Source organism: Cygnus olor, chromosome 7 (genome assembly GCF_009769625.2).
Source record: "Cygnus olor isolate bCygOlo1 chromosome 7, bCygOlo1.pri.v2, whole genome shotgun sequence".
Classification (NCBI taxonomy): Eukaryota; Metazoa; Chordata; class Aves; order Anseriformes; family Anatidae; genus Cygnus; species Cygnus olor.
Window position 1 is genome coordinate 37,543,974 of NC_049175.1, and position 15,543 is coordinate 37,559,516.

Consider the following 15,543-nt stretch of genomic DNA (forward strand, 5'->3'; position numbering starts at 1 on the left):
TACTTTATGTTCTCTGTGCTTTAAAATTATTTCTATGGGCCACATCAGCCAGAAGGCAAACAGACGCAAAACCACACAGAGTTGCTATAAGAATATTTTGCTAAACATCCAAAGACCCACAGCTGAGGAAGTAACCTCCCTCCAAGTGGAATAGAAAGCAGCTATTGCCCATTCCCGTCAACCACAGTTTCTGCAAAATGGTACCACTGACAGGAGGTGGGAAAGAGGACCCAGAGGAGGGACTTCATTTTTGAAGAAAGAAGCTGAAAAACAAGGTTCCTGTGGGTGCTTTGGCCCAAGGGCCCTGCACAGAGCAGCAACCAGGGGCAACAGCAGCAAAGACAGGCTAGACCATGCTGGTGGTGCAGTAGTGCCATAGCATATGATCAAATTAAGTAAAGAAACCTGCTGTCAACCATGAGTCCACATAGACTGAAAGTACAGGTCAAAACATGAAGGTTATAGCATGATCAGAATTACTGCTGTTCTGCCAGGAAGGCAAGCTGTCTGCTGCACGCTAACAGGTATCTGAGAGGGGAAAAGGGCAAGAAATGCAAGGGTAAGGGCATTCATGATTGTTCCAATCTACATGGATTGGGCCAAAACCAAATTAGGGGATAATCTCCAAACGTGATTTTAGAGACTACCAACTGCTGTTTTACGGAACAGAGTGAATGCACAGAAGGAGAGGTGAACCCTGGCTTGCTCCTAAGTAACGTGCAAGATCTCACTCCAAATGCTGTAGTTGAAAGTCACATGCAACTCTGATACTGTTCACCATCCCTGTAAGAGCAAAGACTTAAAATACATTAAAACCTGTGATCAACTTGAGAAATACAGACTACAGGAAACAAGGAAGCTCATTAAATGTAGACAGTAAAGCAACTATGATAACTAAATCCTTACAGGTGGCATGGAAGCTATTAAGTCCATCCCGAGCATTCACAGCCTGTGGATACCATCACTTAAAAAGGCTCGGAGAAAATCAGGAGAAAGCCAGCACAGCCCCCTAGCATGCTGATACAGGACGACATAAGGAAGAAGGTGGTATCCTTCAGACAGCTCAAGCAATATCCGAATTAAGACAATAAGAATGGACCAAACTCCTGGAGACTAAACATAAAATGCAATTAGGCAGGCCAAAATGGAAAAGAAGTGAGGAAGCAGAAGAAATCCAATTATAAATTATAGCATAATAAACCCTAATAGCCTTTCTTCCAATAGCAATAACCTGTTAACTTGGTTATGCTTAGAGTCTCCGTCCTCAGCGATGCAGACTACCACTCACCACAAGGAATGCCGGGCGCAGGCCATGTTTACAGGCAGGAGCTGCTCAGTACAGAGAGGGAAAATAGCACCCCTTCTACAGAAACATTTCCAAATCTGCACCAGTGTAATTTAGTGGAAAACTCTCGTGGCTCCTCAGCCAGGCTACAAAGAACCAGGCTCCTCTCCCAGTAGCAACATTTTTGACAATGCTGAAGAAGTGTTGTGTACAGAAGTGTTCACACGGTGCTGAGAGGCTGCCGAAAGTTTCTGTTTAGCTCAAGTTCTTTCCTTACAATGCCAGAGAGCAATTACTGGATCACAGCATGAAAAACACAATAGAAAAGACATTTTCTTCAGTCAGGAGGTGATTCAGCTATCAAAGAGTTTCTTTTGATTTTATTTGTGGGAAAAAATCGCTGTGTTTAGCTGTCTAAAGCTGAAGTCCCCAAGGTCATCCTGGCAGTCAACTGCAGCGGAGGTACCTGCGGTTCTGTGCTTCTCCTCACATTCTTTCCTCCCTAAACAGCCTGAAACGCGCGAAGTTCACTCGAGGTCAGTAGTACCGGAAGGCAAGCAGGACGAGAAACTGTGACTAACCAGGGCACGTTTTGCCTTTGCAGCTGTAAACAGGGAGCAAAGCATATGCCATCACTCCTTCCGTTCCCTCATACAGAAGCTATCCATAATATATAAAGGAAATGTGCGGCAGCAGCCAAGCCAGCACTGAGAAAATAGGCCGTGCTGCTTCTTCCTGGAAGAGCTCCCCTTGCCAGCGGAGCGAGTCAGCCGGGCAGGCTGCAGTGCGTCACGGCCCTGCTGCACGGGACACGGCCAGGGAAGGCGACGGCGCTGCCTGCGGGACTGGCGTCGCAGGAGAGCAGGAGGCCAAGAAAAACACCAGCTGAACCACGAGTCCTAGGACACCAGGCTGGGCAGGAGGGAATGGGCCTGCTTTGCTGAGGGCTGGGTGCAGGGAGGGTGGTACAGGAACCAGACACGTCCCTGAGAGCAGGATTTGTAACTCGGCTTGGGACAGGTCTAAGAGCAGGCATTCGGGTCTGGGGGCAGAGGGAAAGGCGACGAGGGCAGCAACTGCCACGGTTAAACATAGTGCAATCTAAAGCCCACGGGCTGAAGTTCGGCATACGTTTATATACCTTATTGATAAACGAAGGGTAAGAAATACAGGTAATTAGACTAAAGACCCGGCTGTAAGGTAACTTTCCAACTTCTAAACCACAGATTTTCTTTGGAGTTTGGAAGAGAGGCAAAAATCCCATGGGAAAATCTGTTGCTTCTCTCACCTAGAACTAATCAGATGTTTTTTATGTCAATTAGCATGTAATATGTATCTATTAGTGAAATCTGATTCCTTATGCCAACCAGTTGTTTCCCTCTTTATAGTAAATGCTACTTCTGTGGCTTGCACTACATTTTTAAAAAATATAAATACACTTTAAACATGCTTTGTTTTCAAGGCACTAGTTGTCAAAGACCAATATCAAAGTACCAGCCAAGAACTGGGGTTCGTTTAATCATAAACAGATAATGGGAAACACGACGAGAAACAACTGCTGGTGAGCTGGCAACAACAACGCTTCACACAGCATATGTCAGGGGGCACGAGGCAGCTGGCTGGGCACGATGCTATTTCGAGAGAACATTTGGAAACATCTCTGTCAGGAGCTTTTCTTGCAAAGTGTGGCAAGAGCACAGCGTCACTTTCTTCCAAGTGCAACTCAAATACACAACAGTAAGCCACTAAACTGGAAACATCCCTGGCAAACACGCTGTGCTTTAATTCTGAGAAGTACACAGAGGTGTTGCACCCCTCATCACACAGCCTGCGCCACACCACTCCCCCTGGGCTCGTGAAGCAGCTTCCCAGCAACTGGAGACAAGTGACAAGTGACAACCATCGGGACTCCCTCCTTCTGGGCAGCCGCCCCTCGGCTGTGGTACACAGCCCTCCCCTTTTACGAGATAAACAAACATATTTGGTGCTGACACTGTGAGCTTCCAAGCAGAAGCAACTGAACAGAAATGTTTTAGGAAAATCCCACACAAGTGCCCAACAACTTTAAACAGGTTTATTCACTGCAAAACAAGCAATAGAACGTATTTGTCTGAATCTTCCTCTGTCAACATATCCTTTTGTATTTTAAGTTCAAAACTTCAGAAAGCTTACAAAAGCTAATTAGTTCTTTGACTTTAATTAACCTATTCTTTGAATATAATGGAAAGCAGGTGCTTTCTGTATACAAATTAAGCTTTAAAAAATAAAAAATTCACAAGAATCTAACAAAAAAAAATCCTGCTCATAAAACACATACATTACAAAATCAACAAATATATGCATCCATTTCAAGAGACTTAATTATTAGCAACTTTAATTTCAGTTTTCAGATTAGCAGAATACCCCCAAAAGAATGTACCCACGCCAACATTTGAATTCTCTCTCAAATTTCACACATTCATTTATATGTTTATGGGATTGAAAGGCATCCAGTTCACCCCAAAAGCACATTAGTGGACAACAAACAAACAAAAAGCAGGTAGACGCAAAAGTACTAAGCTAAGAACTAACAGTGACTGCACAGCGAGGACCCCGGCCCTTTCAGCTGGGAGGAACCCCCAGAGGGCAGCTGGCCCAGGGCTGGCCCACGCTCCTGCTTTCGTCAGGGTCACTTTGAAACAGGGCATGAGGCTGCTCACATCCTCGGCCAGTCGAGACGGGACTTCCCCCAAGGATGGGACTTCCACCCTGTCCGGGCACCACGTCCAGCATTACAGCACCCTCCTGTGAAGAGCTGTGTCCTCGTATCTAGCCTGGGTTTTCCTTGCTGCAGCTGCATTGACTGACTTTGGCCACACACCACCGTGCAGTGCCAGTCCTCCATCCCCCCTGCCTCCATCCCTCCCTGGATGGCTGGTGATATCCAAAACACAGACACGAGTGATATCCAACTGTTTTATTTTTAAAAGTTTATTATTATACATGAAACTAACTATAGTGGCAATTTGACGTACACTAAAATGGCCAATAAAAATACTGTCTGTTGAATTTTTAATTTAACTTTAAAATTGTTAAAACTGCTTAACTGCTTCTTAAAAAAAAAAAAAAACTTAGATGCTGAGGTCATAGATGTGATCCAACAGAAGTAGCTGCTGTCACGATGTAAGCAGACTGAGGCCAACAATGTGACATAAAAGCTTCCCTATCAGTTCAGTAACAGAACAAAGCCAGTGCTCACTTCATGCTGATATAAGATTTCAAGGCATGAGGCCCTGCCTGCATTTGAGCTACAGGTATTCTACTCATTGCATATGTAAATTTAAAATTTGTTTTTAGATATGTTTGTTGCTAATATAAAGTGATAAAACACTATAAAACCTTCAAGACTGAGTTTCTTAAAAATAAAATCAGTACCATTTGGATCCACTAGTGATCTATTCCTTTATTACAACAAAAGTTTCAAGGTATCCACAAAATTATGACACATAAAACATTAGTTTTATATATGTATATAACTGGATAATCACTATGGACTGAACGTGCCAGTCAATCAGAAAATAAAATGGTCAACTTTCAACAGGTAAGTAAGAGTTTTGGTAATCACAGAACTTGCCCCACAAGTTCTCTCTCCAGAGCAGAGATGTGATAACGAATGAAAAGCAACTAATATCCAGTTGCCTTATAAGATTACTTTCCCATACCTACAAAGAAGACACCCACAGAACAGTAAGCTGAAATTAATTTCACTTAAATTCTTAAGTTCTTAATACAATGCATAAGGAATAAACAACACACATGAAGTAATGAATCCATAAATGGACCACATACCATACCTAAAAATTAAATAAAGACAACTTAGTTCAAATGTATTTCTGTAACCAAGGAACTAAGTAACATCAGTGAAAGGTTGCAAGCCGAAAGAAATCTTCTCTCACTTGAACCGTACTGAACTCAGGCAGGTTTCAGAAAATAAGTCCTTTTGCAGAAAGGTGCTGGAGCCCCTCTGGATGAACATAGGTTCTGTGAAAGAGGAACTCCAGCTGCAAAGAGGAACTCCAGCTGCAGAGCTCTTCATTCGTCACTGCTGATCACTAATGAGGCTCTTGCTACACAAGACCACCTACTTCTTTTGTCATCTGCATTCAAGATCACAGCCCACCAGGCCTCCGTTCACCACCCACTTCCTGCATACTTTCTACCACCATGATTTAGGCTGTCTAACAGTAAAGACATGCCAGAACAGCCTGTTACCTTTCTAAGCACTTTTCTCTCCCCCAGAAGGGCTTTAAATCACAGAATCACAGAATGGTTTGGGTTGGAAGGAACCTTAAAGATCATCCAATTCCAATCCCCTGCCATGGTCAGGGACACCTCCCACCGGCCCAGGCTGCCCAAAGCCCCATCCAGCCTGGCCTTGGGCACTGCCAGGGATGGGGCACCCACAGCTCCTCCGGGCAACCCGTTACAGGCCCTCACCACCCTCTGAGCGGAGAATTTCCTCCTAACCTCTAATCTAAATCTCCCCTCTTTTAGTTTAAAACCATTCCCCCTTGTCCTGTCATTATCTGATTGAGCAAAGAGTCCCTCTCCATCTTTTTTATAAGCCCTCTTTTATTATTGAAAAGCTGCAATGAGGTCTCCCTGGAGCTTTCTCTTCTCCAGGCTGAACACCCCCAGCTCCCTCAGCCTGTCTCTGTAGGAGAGGTGCTCCAGCCCCTTGATCATCCTCGTGGCCTTCTCTGGACTCGTTCTAGTAGGTCCCTGTCCTTGTGCTGGGGGCCCCAGAGCTGAGTGCAGGGCTGCAGGTGGGGTCTCAGGAGGGCAGACAGAGGGGCACAACGCCCCTCGCCGTGCTGCCCACGCTGCTGTGGGTACAGCGCAGGTACGGGAGGTCTCAGGGCGCTGAGCACGCTGCCAGCTCCGTCAGCCAGCACCCCCGGCCCTTCTGCTCAGGGCTGCTATCAATAAAGCTTGAAGTCCCTCACGTTCCGAGGGACTTACAGGTCAAAAATCCATCAATACGGGAGTTACGGGAAAAATATATTTTATTTATTTATTTATTTGTGTTCACTTTTGGGGATTCAGGTGTAAAAATTGCACCACTGAAGCTTTCACTATCTATGCGTATCCCCCGGGGAAGTGTCTGCATTAACAATTCAGGGAAAATAATGGAAAATAAACCATCAGATGTACCAAAAACCGGTACTTTCAGAACTTCCCCGCTCTCGCGGCCGCCAGGACTGCGGTGGCCGCCGGGTGCCAGGCGGCTCGGCCACCGCCAAGGGGCGAGCGGCGGCCGCGGCCCCGCACCTGCCCCGGGCACGGCAGAGCCGCCGGGGACCTCGGCGACCTCCGGGACCTCCTCGTCCTCATCTTCATCCTCCCGCTCCCCTTCCTCCCCGCTCCCCGCCGCGCAGCCCCGGGCCGAGCCGCCCCGCACCGCCCCCTCCCCGCGGGGAGCCGTGCGGTGACGTCACGGCGCGGGCCGGCCGGCCATGGGCGCCATTTTGAAACGCCGGGCCCTCCCCTCCCTCCCTCCCGCGGCGGCAGCTCGGCGCGGCGGCTCCCACCCGCTCCCGGCCGGCGCCTCCCCCCGCGGCCCCCCGCCCCCGCCGCACCGGCACCGCGCGACATGGCAGGTGGGGCGCGGGGGGACGCGGCCGCCGCCCGCCCGGCCTCCGCGGGAGCCGCCGCCGCCGCCGCTGCCGCAGGCCGGGCCGGGCCCAACGCGCCGGGCCGGGGCCGGGAGGCGGCGCTGCGGGGGGCCGGGCACCGAGGGGCTGCGGGGCCGGGGCCCGGGGCTGGGGCCGGGGCCCGGGCCGCGGCGGGCGTGGGGAGGGCCGCGGGGGGCAGGGGCCGGGCGGCGGGGGCGGCGGGCAGGGCCGGCTCCCTCCCTTCCCTTCCTTCCCCCCTCACCGCGGTCTCTTCCCCCGCAGGGGTGGCAGGCGGCGGCGGCGGTAACGGTAACGACTTCCAGTGGTGCTTCTCCCAGGTGAAGGGGGCCATCGACGAGGACGTGGCGGAAGGTAAGGGAGGAGCGGGCCCGGCCCCTCGGCCCCCCGCAGGCGGCGGCGGGGCCGCGGCAGCCCCCGGCCATGACTAAGCTGCCGCCCGGGCTTCCAGCGCGACTGCGGGAGAGCCTAACGGGGAGGCGGCGTGGCCTCCCCCTGCGCCTTCGTGCCCGTCGCCAGCGAGGAGAGGGGACGGCGGGGATGGAACGGAGGCAAACGCACCCGGAGCCTGCCGGGCTCGTCGGGTTTCGCTCCTGACGCACAGAGAGCGACAGAGCGTGCAGCTCTGTCATGTGTACTCGTTTTAAGAGTGGAGTTTGAAGGCTTCCTGCGGCTGGGGGGAGGTTTCCTGCCTTCATGGTGACGTGGGGAAGCTACAAACAGGGATGCTGAAGTAGGGGAAATGGGCACGTCTTTACGCCTTCTCCGAAACTTTCAAAGCCCATCGTGTGTGGGAATGAGTACCAAAAAAAAAGGTTTTACTCGGGGGGGGGGGGTGAGTGTTTGAGTGTTTCTCTAGTATGTAGAAATGACACAAAGTTCCTAAGTCCGAGGTGAAGACCCTTTCTCTCTAAATTTTCCGTGTTCAAACCGTTCAGGCTGGAGATCCTGAATTCTGACTTCTGAATTCTGAGTTTTTGGGTAGACCTGTGCGGAGCCAGGAGTTGGACTCGGTGATCCTTGTGGGTCCCTTCCAACTCAGGATATTCTACGATGCTGTTTAGAAAAGGGGGTGTGGAATGAGTATGAAACATAATTCTGTGCTACTTATTAAGATTTTTACTGCATTAATTGAAATTGCTGTATCTACTGTGTTAAGTGAAATAACTAATGACTAGTGTGTGGTTTTCATGGGCTGTGTATTTTATTTTTACTGGATGCAGTAAATATTTTTTCCTTAGTGTCTGCTGCAGGGAAATAACATTGACGGTGTTTTCATTTTCATGCCACTTGTTTTGGCATTCCATTCAAAATAAGAGCTCTGGGAGGAATAGACATGAAAACTACTCAAGAAACTAGTACTCAGACTTGGCCGTTGTTTTCGTCCTTTTATTTTTTACTAAGTACGTTTTGCGCCACGTACTATTGTTTTGAAGTGCCTAGAATTCTTTTGAAAATACATTTAAGTAGCTTTCATGAATTTCCCAAATGGTCTTTTTTTCTCGGTTTCTCTCACTGTGTAACTAAACCTCAGTTCTCCATGTTGAATAAGACGTGCTTCTATGAGCACATTGCTTCCCTGTCAGCAGCTGAGCAACAAGAATTTGTGTAGTGCTGGAAAGCTTTTAGTTTTTGAAATACCAGAATGTCTTAAATCCATTTAATTATTTAAGTGCATAACAGGGTTGTTCAAGGAGGAACTTAGATTACTGATGAGACATATCACCAAGGCCGAGTTCTTCGTTAGAGGGGAAAGCTCTCTGATCTGAGCAATGCTGAGAGGAAGTAGGGGTAATAGTGCTTCAACACTTCTATCCTGGAATTGCCCATATGTACCTTATTAATGCAACTTTTCCTGGTGTGAGGACTGCAGATTGTGTGTGACACTTGTTACATAGGAGGAATTTATTTTTTTCGTGGGGCAATTAATGTAAGTAAGCATTTAGCACCTGTTTTTTTTTTTACTGAATTGGTGCTAGAGTTTTGTTTTCCTACTGGAGTATGAGAACTACTTAGAGATTTTGGGACTCTGTCTATATTTTGATTTCTGCTTTTTTTTTTCCTGTTAATTCTGATTTCAAGGCAAAAACTGAGTGCAGAATTAATGGTTTATTTGCTAGTAATTGTCTGAATTTGGCTCTGCAGTATGCAGTGAGAATGCAATTCTATTGCTAAATTTTTGTTCCCAGTTACGGAGATATTTATTCATCACTGTTTTTCTGACATCTTTTACCCAACCCACATTTAAATGTATTGGATGTGCTGCTGTTGACCTGGGATAGCCTTGCTGCAAATACCGCATACAGCCACTGTGAGTTCCATGTACACTGTTGTGATGGGGAAAACTCACCTTTTTGTAATACTTTTTTTTTCTTCCCCGTTTTGTGAAAAAAAAATAGCTCTGTAAAAGAAATCCGAAAATGGTAACGTGAAATAGCTGTCAGCTGTATTAAATGCAGACATTTTTGCTAAATGTTCCTATGGGCAGTTCATTCAGCAGTAGAAATTAAGATGCCTGGTAGTCAGGCAATGTAACCAGAATCCCGCTTCCTTTTGAACCGCAATTCTAGGATGTGTTTTGTATTCAGTAGTTTTCTCAGATGTATTGCTTTGCCATAACCCCACTAATATTTTTATTCCTTTGCTATAGCTAGATTTGCAACTGTCATCTCTATTCACAGGATTTTGTCTAAGTCATGAGTATAGAAAATCGTTCTCTTTCTTTGTTTTCTGTGTATGGAACTGGCTTCTTCAGTGAGTAATCTCTGAAATCTGCACAATGCTCTGCTCAAATAAATAGAATACCAGTGTTTGTAATGGCCAGATTGGCCATATAAAAAGATCAGGAAAATACACCAGGTTTTGAAATATGTAGTTTTCTAAAGCAGGAAAGTTTAGTTGGACTGAAGGAGGAGGAGGAAGATTGAATTAAAAACAGATACGGAATTGAAGAACTAGTATTGAGGATAGCAACAAGTTTAATCTTTTTTTTGGGGTGGGGGGGGAGAGTAGTAGTTTAAACTTGTGTTGTAATTTGGTTGTTAGTGTAAAAAAAAAAAAAAAAAAAAAAAAAAAACCCTGGGATTATGAAAACCACACTGATTGCCTGTGAAACTTTTTGTTCTTGATTACCTTTTTTGGTAGAAATTAGCTTTCTAAATAAAGGCCTCAGGGTATTTTTGTGCTACCCAAGACCTAATTGTTTTTTGTGATTTCAGTGTTTAATTTGTTTTGCATGCTCAAAAAATACTGTTCTTTTTTCTTGTTTTTTTTTTCTAGCAAAATATGAAACAGCTTATTTAAATAATATACAGATAGTCCCAGATTCCTTTGGGACACATGCACTGCATATATGCACACTGCACATGCACAGACACATGACTGCTTCTGGATGTAATTAGCAGCGTGTATATAAATATATATATTTTTAGTGGGTATTATAAATCTTCCTAATTGATTTGTGCTAGTGACAAGTTGGACATACTTGGGAGGGATGTCTGATCCTTGTCAGAACATGAACCTGTATGCTGTGGAGATCTTGGGTTTCCCATTACTGATGCTGGAATTTCTTTGGGTTTTGCTTCTAACTTCTCCCTCCCCCCTCAAAGCAGTCTGTATGGATTTTTGAATTGTGATTAACTGTTCCCTTCTGTAAACGCTGTTTTAATTCAGTATTGGTAAGGCATATGTTCCTGTTTCAGGTTTAAGGAGCTTTAATGGGTGGCTACTCCACTAAATGAGTATTGCTTTCTTCTCACAGCCTCATTAGCTGAAGTCTTCATCTGTTTTAAGTGTTTTATTTGAAGTCTTTTCTGGAGGAGCTGAGTGTAAAGCCAGGTCTTGCAAATAAATGGTATACCCGGTGACCTGTTGTAATTGACGAGAGCTCCCTAGAAGCTCCCTTTCATTAACTCGCAAGGTATTTCACATGAGCAGAACTCCTCTTGTTCTTCGGGGGGGGGGGGGGGGGGGGGGGGGGAATAAAGTTGTCGTTGACGTTAAGAATTGTCATTGGCTTACAAACATAACTTGTGCTGTTGTAGTGGATTTTCTGCTCATTAAAGACTTTTTTTATCTGCATGTGAAGATCAAAGAAAAATACTGTTTTCTTTTTTTAAATTCTCCAACTAGTGATTTTGATAGCAGGGGTAAACTAAAGGATACCTTGTTATCATCAGTTCAACAAAGTCGTTACTTAGCGCAGTAATGAGCCTGAAGAGAAGTAAATCCACCTCACAAGTTTGTGAGAATGCAGAATATAAGTAGAGAAGAAAACCACGATCTGATAAAAATATATTGGACTATAATCCTGCAATTTTTCTCAAGTCTGGAGACAAGTGCTTTAAAAACACTTTGAGTGTATAGCTGTCTTTACAAATAAGTGGCTCGAAAATGTTCAGGAGTTGAACTGGCTTATTTTTGCTGTTTTTAAAGCTGATTCTGGCATGATGGTGCCATTATATATGTGTGTGTGTATATATGTATTCCAAAAGAGGTACAGCTATTTGACATCTGGTTAAAATTGCATGGAAGAAATGACAAAAATGGTTATTATCTTTCAAGATTTTTTTCTGTAAGAACTGGGAAACACGGTGAGGGAGTCATTATTAAGCCACATGTATTGTTCCCTTTCATCCTAAATAATTGCTTATACCTGAAGATGTCGCTTATTACTGGGAAGGGGCAGAAAGTCAGCTTTAAGCTGTTCTTGTTTTGTCTTTTTTTTGTTTGACTGGTTTTTGTTTGGTTGATTGTTTTTTCTTGAAAAAGGATTTTGCCGTAAGCATAACAGCAGAGGTGGTTTCACGGGCCTGTTCTCGGCTGTACCCAAAACATTAGGCACTTGTTGCTGTTTTACGGCGGCATGCCGTGGTGTGCTCTTACCTTGATCCTTTTGCAGCCTTACCACATCTCTGCTCCCAGAAGGACAGCAGAATAGGCTGAAGAGGCACCATTTGTTGCAGGGACTAAAGTTTTTGATGGTTTCCTTGATCTTTCCTGCCTTGTGTGTTGTACAGCGTTCTGTATAATGCACACAATTACATTAAATCAGCTTTGGGAAATGCTCTGGTGTTTTTTAAATGTGGGCAGAAATAATTCTGCAAACAGTTTAGACCTGAGCCCATGTTACATAGTGGTTTCCTGCTGGAGAAAGTTGTCTTAATATTTTAGGGAGATCACTTCTGTTCTTTCGCGGAACCCACAACCAAGAATTTATCTCCACCCTTTATTTCACAACAAGCTATTCCCTAAAAATGTTGTTCTCAGATAGTAGTATTTAATAATAAGCAGTCTTTTGAATTCCACTTCTATCAGCCAACAATGAAAGCAATGTGTTACGCCACTGGAAAGTAAATTGCACTGTTTTACTGTGTGAGTAAGTAACTCTGGATGCAACAAGATGGCACGAGCGAGAAATGCTGCGTTAGTGAACTTTTGGAAGCTTCTAGTTCTTTCTCTGCTCCCAAAATCTTTAGGTTATGGCTCCTCACAGTGAGGAAGCCCAAATTTACAAGTGAACAAGATATTCTTTAAAATAAATAAAAAATACAGTCCAGGTGATCTTCATTCGAGCGGTCCTGTCAAGTAATGTGTGCGTGGAGGAGAGAATCTGACATGCTGATGGTGAATTTAAACGTCATCTTTGCCGTGTTACCAAATCCTGACTCATTATGGAGGCACATACTCATGCCTGCATACGCTTTCAGCTTGTGTAAGAAAAAGCAAGCATGAAGATGAAGTTAATTTCTGTCTTGCTGAAGTTGAGCTTTCCTGCTCTTTATTCTTGTTGCTGCTTTGCCCTTGCATTGTGTGAATGCATCGGGGCAACCGTGTGCCCTGGGAGCCCGGTGGAGATGGGTCTGATGTGACTCAAAGGACCTACAGCATCGCTTTGCTTGGTTCCGTTGAGAAGAAACTGCAGACTTGTGTAAATAAGGGAGCTGCGCTAACTGTCCCCTCTGAGCTGCAGGCTGTTAAGTCGCTTTAACATCGGTTTAACGTGTGGGTTGGGGGGCAGGGTGCTGGGCAGCCTGGCCTTCGGCACGGGCCTTGGGAGCGGGCTGCCACCTCGCCTTACTGCTCTCCTACCTGTTTGCTCGCCCCTCGTGGGCCCGGTGCCTTAGCTAGGCCTGGCCGCAGGACCCAGACGCTGGCAGCTGCTCAAGGGAAGGGCTCGTGTTTGTGCGCCGCCTCTCAGCGACAGCGCCGGCTTCAGCCACCTTCTGCTGCTGCTCCAAGTGTCCCGTGCTGCGCTGCCGCCCCGCGCCCTTGGCTGACCTCTGATCTATTCAGGGATTTACATTAGTTCAAAAAGCAGGCTTATTATGCGCCGAGTTAAATTCTGCTGGGTATGTAAAGGCAATTCAAGCCATTTTGCAAGTTGTTTGAGTATTAAAGGAGAAAAAAAAAAGCACATTAGACCTGATGGATGCTTTAAGTGGGCAGCACACTGTAAGCTGGAAGAAATTCAGTCCGAGCAAAACTATGCTGTCCTTGGTTTATTCTCCTGACCTCTGATACATTGCGCTTCTGTATTAAGTCTTCAACCACAAAAGTAGAAATCTGAAAATAGTCTAAAAAATTGTATATTCTGAAGAATAGGTTATTTTGAATAACTTCTACATACATTGTCAAGTGATTCTCTATACCTTTAAAGTCTGGCTTACTTTTCAGTACAATCCAAATACAGAATTCAGCTTTCTATCAAATATTAAACTAAGAAACACAACACTGGGAAATATTTTAAGAGATCTTAGGCATTACAACAACAGCCATGCCAGTCTTAGTCCATCCGAACTGCAGGGTAATGTTAATCATTTCCATTGACTGTTCTGGCAGGTGTAGTATGGAGAATCTGCGTTCAGCCAGAAGCAGATGAGCAAAAAGTGCAGGAAGGAGGAGAAGGAGGGGAGTTGTCGAAGACTGGCAAGGAGTGTGCCGAAGCTGGTGACCAGAATCCCGCAGTAACTGCACTCCTGATGGCACTTGCCTGCCCCAACAAGTAGGCAATGGGAGGAGGGCCCGCTGGCAGCTCTGTGCCTTTGCCTTGTGTGATAGCTGCAGCGAACCCAGGGTGAGGAGCTGTTAAACCTTAGGGCAGCTCCCTGCGCCCCACCCCAGAAGCCTTTTGGTGCAAACAGACGCTGTGTGACACCGAGTGGGGGGGGGTCTCTTGCAATAAATGCAAATCAAGTAACAAGCACTTGTAAGGCACTGTGTATCTGTAACTTGTTAAGCTCAGATGCAATTTTTTAACACTTTTTTATTGTTAACAGTTTAACAGGCATTAGGCTTTGAATTTATTCATTTTCTTTGATTACTTTCTTCCCTCTAGTGCATCTCTGGGTATGTTTTTTCCTTTGCTAATCTTACTTGCTCTTTTTACATTCTTGTATTACGTTCTCTCTCATTGGGAACAGCCCAGCAGAGAGGGACTTGGCGGTTCTGGCGGACAAAAGCTCGACATAACCCAGCAGTGCGCGCTTGCAGCCCAGAAAGCCAGCCGTACCCGGGCTGCAGCAGAGCAGGCGTGCCCGCAGGGATGTCCCCCTCTGCTCTGCCCCGTGAGGCCCACCTGCGGTGCTGCATCCAGCTCCGGGCCCCCAGCCCCAGAAGGACACGGAGCTGTTGGAGCAGGGCCAGAGGAGGCCTCGAGGATGCTCAGAGGGCTGCAGCCCCTCGGCTGTGGGGACGGGCTGGGGGAGCTGGGGGTGTTCAGCCTGGGAAGAGAAGGCCCCAGGAGACCTTGTAGTGGCCTTCCTGTACCTAAGGGGTCCTCTAAAGAGGATGGAGAGAGGTTTTTTACATGGGCAGATAGTGACAGGACAAGGGGGAACCATTTTAAACTAAACGAAGGGAGGTTTAGATTAGATGTTGGGAAGAAATTCTTCCCCCTGAGGGCGGCGAGGCCCTGCCCAGGCTGCCCCGAGGAGCTGTGGGTGCCCCATCCCTGGCAGTGCCCAAGGCCAGGCTGGGGGGCTTTGGGCAGCCTGGGATGGGGCAGGGGTCCTGCCCGTGGCAGGGGGGGACCGGGTGGGCTGTAAGGTCCCTGCCGACCCAAACCTTTTGGTGATTCTATCTGATTCTTCATTTAGTTGCTGTGCAGTGGTGGTTCTTTGCCGGTCCTGCCTAGGCCGTGGCCATGTTTCTCACCAGTTGTGCCGTGAGGTCGTGTGTTGTCATTGCCTGTTGCAGAAGAGGTTTCTGCGCGTTCTGCTGTCACGTCTTACAGTTCAGCACAGCATCGCAGGGACATCCCAACTTCTGCTTTCCAAGTTGATTTAGGAGCACATAGCCTGTAGTTACCCCCCCCCCCCCCGTGCACTCCCTTTCATTCCCATCAATTGTAGGTGATCGTGCAGTGTCTCCGGGACCTTCCTTCAGTTGTGAAACAAAATGCTCTCCAGAATCACAGGGCGTGGGGTAGGGGAAGGTGAGATCTTGATTGCAAGCACAGAAATGTTCTTTCTATGTTTAGTTTGCTCTGTTAATCTCCTTTACGGTTTGTGCCAGCTCTCTGGCTGTGGGCCAGGTCCAGTCACTTCCTCTCAAAGCTTGAGCCTTTCCAGAGAGCTTCGTGGTCCT

The 15,543-nt window shown here is 46.6% G+C and overlaps 1 protein-coding gene across 2 annotated transcripts in view; it reads left to right on the top strand.

The window, feature by feature from the left end:
* Positions 1 to 6,777: 6,777 nt before the first annotated feature.
* Positions 6,778 to 15,543, top strand: part of PPP2R2D (protein phosphatase 2 regulatory subunit Bdelta) — a 29,624-nt gene continuing 20,858 nt past the window's right edge. Inside the window, exons 1-2 of one of the 2 annotated variants that reach the window (XM_040563679.1) lie at positions 6,778 to 6,924; positions 7,222 to 7,311. In XM_040563679.1, coding sequence (XP_040419613.1) covers positions 6,918 to 6,924; positions 7,222 to 7,311 — 97 coding nt within the window. In that variant the 5' untranslated portion in view covers positions 6,778 to 6,917. Of the gene's footprint in view, positions 6,925 to 7,221; positions 7,312 to 15,543 lie in introns of those variants that run through there. The other variant, XM_040563680.1, reaches the window with a different exon arrangement.